This window comes from Trichomycterus rosablanca, chromosome 5 (genome assembly GCF_030014385.1).
Source record: "Trichomycterus rosablanca isolate fTriRos1 chromosome 5, fTriRos1.hap1, whole genome shotgun sequence".
NCBI lineage: Eukaryota > Metazoa > Chordata > Actinopteri > Siluriformes > Trichomycteridae > Trichomycterus > Trichomycterus rosablanca.
This window is the reverse complement of record NC_085992.1, coordinates 9,648,910-9,657,797: the sequence shown is the minus strand read 5'-3', so window position 1 is coordinate 9,657,797 and position 8,888 is coordinate 9,648,910. Positions and strand designations below refer to the sequence as shown.

At 36.4% G+C, this 8,888-nt stretch overlaps 1 protein-coding gene across 1 annotated transcript; it reads left to right on the top strand.

Annotated features, from left to right (window-relative positions):
* The first annotated feature begins 2,370 nt into the window (after window positions 1-2,370).
* Window positions 2,371-8,006, top strand: LOC134314271 (interferon-inducible GTPase 5-like). Its single transcript, XM_062994836.1, has 3 exons — window positions 2,371-2,425; window positions 5,876-6,434; window positions 6,584-8,006. Exons 2-3 carry the CDS (start codon window positions 5,876-5,878, stop codon window positions 7,222-7,224), a joined length of 1,200 nt encoding a protein of 399 aa, XP_062850906.1. The 5' UTR covers window positions 2,371-2,425; the 3' UTR covers window positions 7,225-8,006.
* Window positions 8,007-8,888: the final 882 nt, after the last annotated feature.

Here is an 8,888-nt window from a genome sequence, read left to right as displayed (position 1 = left end):
CTGAACTGACCTCCAGTATAGCCCTCACAAGTGCAACAGCTTGCGTTCATAACAATTACAACCTCATCGCAACACCTTTCACACATGATTTTGAGTCACCTACATTTCCATTCCATGACAGACAGGCTGTTAAACTTTTCAACACTGGATGTTTCATTTTTCTGTTTGTGGCATACTACGCCTATCTGAAAGAATGACTCATCAAACCACAATACCCATTTCCAGAGTGCATTACTTCTTTACAAGTGATTTAAAATAAAAGTTGGTATGGTTTATTGACATTGTTGATGTTGTTGCCATAGCACAGTCATGACTTTCATTTGTTAATGCAGTAACTCCTGAGTTACCTTTTGTTCACTACGTGTGTTTTAACTTGAGTCAGAATTATAATTAAATGCATGAAGAACAGAACCCAACAACAAGAACAGGAAAAACCATGGATTATTTATCTTACCCAGCGAACCAGTTACTTCAATCTCTTTCTGAAAGAGATGGAAAGTAATACAATTCCCCACACAGGGTACAAGAGTAAGATGTTTTCAGAAATAAAGGATATTGTACACTAGATTAAAAGCTTAACAATATATTTACTTCTAATTAAAATAATTTTTAAATATAGATAATCCTGTTTTAAGAATACACGGCTAAAAAGAAATTAAAATAGGGTCCCAGTCTTACTTCTCCTTTATCAGACCTTATAATCTCTATGAATGTCCTTGTCTGATCTAAGTCTTCTAGAACATTCTACAATGAGACAATTAGATGGCAAGTATTTATGTTAACACACTAACCCTACAGATCATAAAAATCAACATAAAGGTTTTTCATTAACACATACAGTACATTGTGTGTGTTCTTGCACCAGGTATTTCTTTTTTGTTAAACCTTTAATGTGGTTTACAGATTTCTGAAAAGATCTCACTCATATTCACAACCGTAGGAAATAATGTTCTTATTTTTTTCCCTTTCAAGAACATCCATGCCTAGTTTTACATAACAATTCCAAGACACATTCTACACAAACATGGCTGTAATCAAAAGATTTTGCTTTCAGTACAGACCTGCTGTTTTTCAAAAGTAATAGTTATGTAACGCCGTAGTAAACATGCTCATGTCCCATGGGGCTTTCTAAATTCCCAAATGTGTAGACTTTGCAACTAGCACGTCCTCTTATCTTTACCCATGGTTATCATAATTTGTGCAATCAAACACACCCTGAACCCACTGAGTATTTGAAAGTGAAAGGAAAAAACACTGAGTTGAAAATAGAGGGAAGTCTGATCTGCTCACAAATAGTGATGGAAATTTCGGCTCCTTTTAGAGAGCCTGTTCTTTTGGCTCGGCTCCCTAAAAAGAGCCGGCTCTTTCGGCTCCCAAGTGGCTCCTTAGATTTTTTTGTTGCTTAAATTAATTTATTACCAAATTACATGTAAAATGAATTACTAATGTAAAAAAACATTGTATCATATGTTTATTATTTAAATTGCTTTATTTATATACTCAACATGGAACAGAGTGCTCCAACAATAAATTATAAAATACAAAAACAAAGACCCATCTCAATTAGACAAAAAGGTCTGATTGTGTATATTACTTGTAAATTTGCATCTAGAGTGGGGCGGCACGGTGGCTAAGTGGTTGGCACTGTCGCCTCACGGCAAGAAGGTCCTGGGTTCGAGGTGAAGAGCTTTCTTTGTGGAGCTTTCTTTGTGGAGTTTGCATGTTCTCCCCGTGTCTGCGTGAGTTTCCTCCGGGTGCTCCGGTTTTCTCCCACAGTCCAAAGACATGCAAGTGAGGTGAATGTTCCTGTCATGAATGTAACCAAAGTGTAAAACGTGACGTTAAAATCTTAATAAACAAAATAAACAAGCATCTAGAGTGAAACAACACAACATCAACGAAGCATCACTCAACAAAATATAAATAAAAATGTGCAAAACAAAAAGAAAAATCAGCATCCAGGTGACAGTATTTGTAAGTATTTAATGAAGATTAGCATTCAGAAAAACCAAGGAGCTCATCTCTGATGGGTTGATCCTGTTTCTCTTTTCTGTTATGGAGGGACTGAGCACCTGAGCATTTCACTCACCTTTCACACCTGTGTTAATGTGACGTGACAGTAAAGTGATTTGATTTGTGTAAAGCGTCTCTCTCTCTCTCTCTCTCTCTCTCTCTCTCTCTCTCTCTCTCTCCTGTTCGTGTGCACGCTGTGTGTGTGTGTGTGTGTGTGTGTGCGCGCGGCTTTGACAGAAAAAAAACGAATCGGCTCCCAATCAGGAGCCGGATCCCGCCGTTCACTTTAAAGAGCCGGCTCTTAGAGCCGAATCGTTCGCGACCGACCCATCACTACTCACAAACCAGTCAGGCATTTATCGCGACTAGTCAGAGGCGGTCATACTGTGTTGATTCTTCAAAAAGTGTAAAGGTAAGAACATCCCAGCTAACACAGAACGTTCCCGTAACGTTAGATTTTGGTTCCCCTATGGTTACTTTTAGGGAACCATCCCATAACGTTATGGTTCTATTTTCGTTAAAAAAAAATCAGCGCTGTTCCGGGAACTATGAAACCTAACATTCTCTCATGTTTTTATGAAAACTAACAAAGAACGTTATCTAAAAGTTGCCTTAAGGTTTTCTTTCTTATGTGTTTAAAGTAACGTTCCAGTAACGTTCCCGGAAGGTTTTCTTATGATATTTAAAGTTTTTTAGTAGGAACTTACCAAAAAAGCAGCTTTTTGCTTGAGATGGTCCATGTAGATCAACCTTTACTTACAAGTACCAACTATAAAACTATGAAACCTAACGTTCTCTCATGGTTTTATGAGAACTAACAGAGAACGTTAGGTAAAGCTTGTATAAGGTTTTATTTCTTATGTGTATAAAGTATCGTTCCAGTAACGTTCCCGGAAGGTTTTCTCTCTCATGATCCAGTGAGAGAAATTAGCTCTACGTATATAGCAAGCAGAACTCTCCATTAGCACAACTAGAAAGTGAGGTTTTCTTGTCTAAAGTTTTCAATAATTTAAAGGTTAGTACAAGGTTCCCTTAAAGGTTTCAATAATTTTAAGGTTACGGGAACGTTAGGGGAACGTTCCCAGAACTATAATGCACAACCAAACGGGAACGTTCTATTTCCATAAAGAAAACTTTCCTGGGAAACCAAAATGATCCGTTCCCAGAACGTTCTGGGAACCAAAAATTGTTAGCTGGGATACTATTTTATAAACAGTGTTATTTAAAAAATGCTTCATGTTTTATATATAGATAAATTACATATGTAAATGTCCCATAAGACAAAAGTTAAAATGGTAAAGAAAAGACAGAGGACAGAGCTTTTAATGTCAGTAAATAACTTTCTCTACACTGTCGGTCTTCTTACTTTTAATGTTTTATTCTCTGAATTCTCTGAAGTCATTCTCTGACCTTATTTTCATGGTTCTTAATTCTTACTTCATAGCTATCATTTTTATATTTTGAAAAAAAGATGCACAACTGTTGCACATGATTTTACTTAATGTTATTGTCTGTAGGTTGTATATTTCAATTTAGGCATTTGGCAGAAATATAATGATTAATAATTCAATATAATTCCATTATTAGATTACTTTTTTACAATTAATTTGTAGTCTACTAACACCTGTAGTTTCCTTATATAATTTTGGGGCATTTCACAGTCCATAAAAATCATAGTGTACCTTATTAAACACAGCAGGGATGGCAAAAATAAAGATCTAAACATTTTAATATTTTAATTTAGAGAACATATGACAGTATTTCAACTTTTTAAACCTACATTACGTGTTTTTACACAAACAGATCCAAACTAAATCACACATTTGAACCAGAGTAATACATTGTTGGTGCAGTGCCTTTGTTTGGTATGAAATGAAAATAAATCAATAAATACAAGAATACAAAACAGAATATTTCCAGCAACTGTAACCTTAATTAAGACGCGACCAATAATGGAAGTGAAGGCAGGTAGACGAGATGAGAAATGGTATAGTCTACTTTAGGGGTGTCTATATAAATGGTCCACTTTAGGGGTGTTTTTGAATTCTTCCAGTCATTAATATAGGAAATAATTTCCATATTAATATCTGGAAGAGTACAATTTCAGTCCCTAAAGTGGACTATAAAGTGGACAATATACAACAAACATATTGGTCCATTTACAAATATAGATTTTTACACACCCCTTAACTGGACTACACCATTTTTCGTCTCGTCCACCTGCCTTTACCTCCACTATTGGTCGCGTCCTAATTAAAGTTGCAGTTGTGCAAGCCAGAGAGGGAATAAGTATGTTAATGTAAGTAGCAGCTATCTGGCTTGTTTAATACAGTTTATTGTTTGTGAGTTACTGAACAAGATGGTGTCAACTGCACATGGATGCCAACATCAGATAGTTTCTGTTTTGCCTGAAGTTACAGTTTAACAGTCTAACAACCTCCCGAACTGTTGTTTTTACCTCTTTTTGGCAGGTCCAAGTATTAAATGGGGGGGTCAATACCCCCCTCCCCCAACCCCTCAATTTCAGTAATTGATAGTGGCATGTTTAACACCGTGTTACATCACCTTTCCTATTACTTACACTTTTTTGACTAAAGCTTCTTAATAGGAGTGGAATTTTTGCCCATTCTTGCTTGATATAAGGCATTAATGCACTCCAGGCAGCTCAGTCATGTACATGCATTATGTGTCTACAAAGCCACATCGTTGTAGCACAGACAGAACGAGTGCTGGCATAGTTTTGGTGAAAATAACATGGTGTTCCTGAGAAAACATGTAACTTGATGGCAGCATGTGTCTCTTGAAAAACTCAATATGCCTCTGCATCAGAGGAACATTCTCACACACAACTCCATTTCAGTGGTTTTTTCATCATTGTTAAAGGAACCTGATGTCTGGTTCTCCCCAAAACAGGCTAAAACATGGACTTACCTGACTACAGCACACGCTTACACCATCTTACGGTCTGAGATGAGCTTAGAAAACTTAAATACACAAGATTTATGCACAGTGTTTGGCAGTTGGCATACCCTTTATCAATGAATGTGAGAAACTTGTTCAAAATCAATGGCAAGGCAAGGCAGAAAGTGTTTACCATGCAGTAGGTATGTTTATATTTGTAAGATTTAGTGGACATAGGTAACTGATCTGTTACAGTACTTATACAGTTTTCAAATTCACATTTTTAAAGAGTTACAAGTATATAAATAAACTTTGTAAGTACAAGCTGTGCCATTATTTAAATATATTACATAAACTGATTTCAAATTGTTTTGGTGTATAGCAGCATTGTTACTGTACCACTTTACTTCTGGGCAAAATTATACTGTAGTTGATTTTAAAACAGCAAGTTATGTTAAGGACTGGTGAAGTATAAACAGACATGTACTGAGCCCTGGCCCAGCATCAGCAGAAGGTTATGAGAGTGCTCTGTGTACATTATTTCACCCAGATAAAAACTGCTCCCATAGCATTACAGTTAAAGTGGAGGAAATGGCTGCAAATAGAAGGATATCCTGCTTTAACACAAAAACAAGCAGAAGAACCTAAAACTGCTGCTTTATCTGTGGTTATGTTGTTGTAGATTCAAGTTATAACTCTAATTTGGTGTAGTTTATGTTGACAAAGTCTGGAAAAATTACTTTGCATAAACTGCCCCTTATCATTGGACACATTTTTGGCATTGAGAAGGACCGTGCCTGCTCATCTTATGAGTTTCAGACTAAATAGTTTCTGTTGTAGATGCCCTTGTTTGCCAATAAATTATTTCCACAGGTCATTAGTAGGATTTCTTTTACCCATGTTAGCCTCTTTATATTGGGACAAATAAAGAAGTCTTTTCTCTGTCATGTATTTTTTATAGATGGATGACCTTGTTATCATTGATGATGCTGAGGTTGAAGAGATCAGAAGTGCACTAGAAACGGATGATCTCCCATCAGCGGTTGGAAGAATTAAGGAGTATTTGGAACAGCAAGACCGTGTGGAACTTAACATTGCTGTAACAGGAGAGTCTGGCTCTGGGAAATCCACATTCATCAATGCCTTCAGGGGTATTGGGGATGAGGAAGAGGACTCTGCTAAAACTGGTGTTGTAGAGACCACTAAAGAATCTACTGCTTATTCTAACTCCAAATACCAAAATGTTAAACTGTGGGATCTCCCTGGCATCGGAACACCCAACTTCAAAGCTGATGAATATCTTAAACAGGTTGAATTTCAACGTTATGATTTTTTCATTATCAACGCTGCAGATCGATTCAGAGAATACCATGCACAACTGGCAGCAGAGATTGTCAAAATGAATAAAAGGTTTTATTTTGTTCGCTCCAAAATTGATGCCAACATTTATGCTGAGCAAAGAAAGAAGACATTCGACAAAGAAAAGACACTGGAAGCTATCCGAGCAGACTGCATCAAAGGTGAACACTTCATATGTTACATATTACATACAAATTTAATACTGTTAAATATTATTTACCCAGGCATTTATATTAAGGGAGAATAATTCAGATATGAAATGTTTAATTATTGAATCCATTGTAATTTAAATTTGTTTTTATTATTCTAGGTCTTGAAGAGATTGGTTTAAGCAATCCTTCTGTTTTCCTGATTTCTAGCTTTGATCTTGCTCTGTATGATTTTAATCGTCTTGAGGAAACCATGGAGAGGGAGCTTCCCCAGCACAAGAGACACGTTCTGATGTTGGCTCTTCCAAACATCACACTGGAGATCAACGAGAAAAAAAAGAAGTCATTGCACAGCAACATATGGAAGTTGGCTCTGCTTTCTGCTAGTGTTGCGGCGTTGCCGATTCCTATTTTGAATGCGACTGCATCAATTAGCGTAGACGTGACCATCTTGGTTGTAGAGCTTCAACGATATTACAAAGCTTTTGGGCTTGACCCTGAATCCTTGGAGAGGCTCTCTGAGAGATCAGGGAGAACAGTAGATGAGCTACAATCTAGGCTGAAATCCCCTTTAAACAGAGAAATAAACAGAGATGTGGTCATTAACTTGTTAAGTAGTTCAAGTGGTTTTGCTTTAGAAGCAGCAGCAGAGTACTGGCTGGGTTTCATACCTATTGTGGGATCTCTGGCATCTGGTTCGCTCTCTTTTGCCACTGTGTACTACATATTGAACCGATGTCTTAATGAGCTGGCTGAAGATGCCAAAAATGTGCTAATGGTTGCTTTAGAAACACCAGTGTAAAGATAAACCCATAATACATCTTGGGATCATAAACATGATGATATCTAAAATATAGTGGTAACTAATACAAAGTAGGTTATTTGTTATATGTTGATGTGCTCTTTTACTTTGTGCATTGTGCGAGCAGGGGTCTTTTTGCCCTGCAGAATTTGGAGTTGATTAATGCATTTTACTTGTCTGAATTTATTGAAATTAAACATTAATTCGGTGTATTTGACAACTAAAGGAACATGTTTACATTCTACCTTTTTAATCTGTAGCATATTTGCATTGGACTGGTTTAGACTTGATTATCATGTTCAGACTCCCAACTCATTGTGTGCTTTGGGTCAATCATTACAATGTGTGAAACTTAAAAAAAATCTCCATTCACTTCTTACGGTGAAAGTTGGCCAAAAATCACCACAAACGTATCCATCTATGACTACAGATTCCAGCTGTTGGAGAAACCCTGGACATTAGTCAACCAGCAATAAGATAAAATCACCCCAAAAGGCCCTGGGCCTGTCTTGCAGTTTCTGTTTAGGAAATGTCCTTGAAATATGTCCTCATAAAATGTTAAAATATATTTGTTGGACTTGCAGATCTTGGGAACTGGCATACTGCTACTGCAAACTTTCTTCTCTTTACTCTAGCTGATTTTACACTTTAAATTAAATGTTTTTGTAATCTGTTCGAACTATGCCTTATGTTATCAACTGTGCTAATGGTCTTTCATTTTCCATTCAAATGAGTTTAAATCAGATTACATTTTTTGTATTTTTTGATTAATAAACAATGATCAAACTACACTAAAACTACACTAATGTTTAAATTGTATCTTGGTGTGAGTGAATGGGTGTGTGGAAGCATGTAATGTATTGATGACCTGTTCTTGGTATTTATGACTTCATGACTAGGATATGAAAATATAATAATCCAGTGGTGCAGCAGGTGGATCAGGTAAAACGGGTGCTGCAGGAATTTAGGTTCAAGTTTAAATTACATTTTAAACCCAGCTAAAAATACTATAGTGGAAAAAAGTGAATGAGAAATTCTAATTCAGAACTGATGGGGCACAGGCTTCCAATTAATGATAACATACAACATGACTGAAAGATCTGACTGTGAATCATGTGTAATCTGAGGTAGGAAGACACAGGTAATCCTAATTTTAAAGCTTTATACTTCAGCTAAAGTAAGTAAGATGTGTGGTGTCTATTTATAACATTATGTAAATCACATTTATTTAGCAAGTCAAATAATCGAAGCTTGGTGAATAACACATGATTAAGACATGAGCACTAGCATGCAAATAGAAAAACAAACATGCCAAAACATGCTAATGGTGTGGGAAATTTGCACATCTGTGACTATGCCATTGATGCTAAAGCGTACATAAACAACAACACAATGGATGTCCCTCCTTTTTTTCAGCAAGATTACATTACAGTAGCTGGTAGACTGTCCTGTCTGCATTCTAGACTGGCTAACCATTGAAACGTGACGTATTATTAAGCACAGTATACAACAACAAGAACCCTGATTGTTAAGCAGTTAAAATGTTATAGCAAGCAAGAATGGAAACTATGGCAAGTGATGTCATTAATTTTTAAACCATTCAAATTACTGACAGTAGTCCATCTGTTTCTCTGCATGCTTTGTTGGCCCCCTTTCACGTTGTT

Excerpts from the sequence above, each read along its gene's own strand:
- LOC134314271 (XM_062994836.1), top strand. The coding sequence starts at position 5,876 with ATGGATGACCTTGTTATCATTGATGATGCTGAGGTTGAAGAGATCAGA. Across the intron at positions 6,435-6,583 it reads CCGAGCAGACTGCATCAAAG|GTCTTGAAGAGATTGGTTTA; the intron begins GTGAACACTTCA and ends TTATTATTCTAG.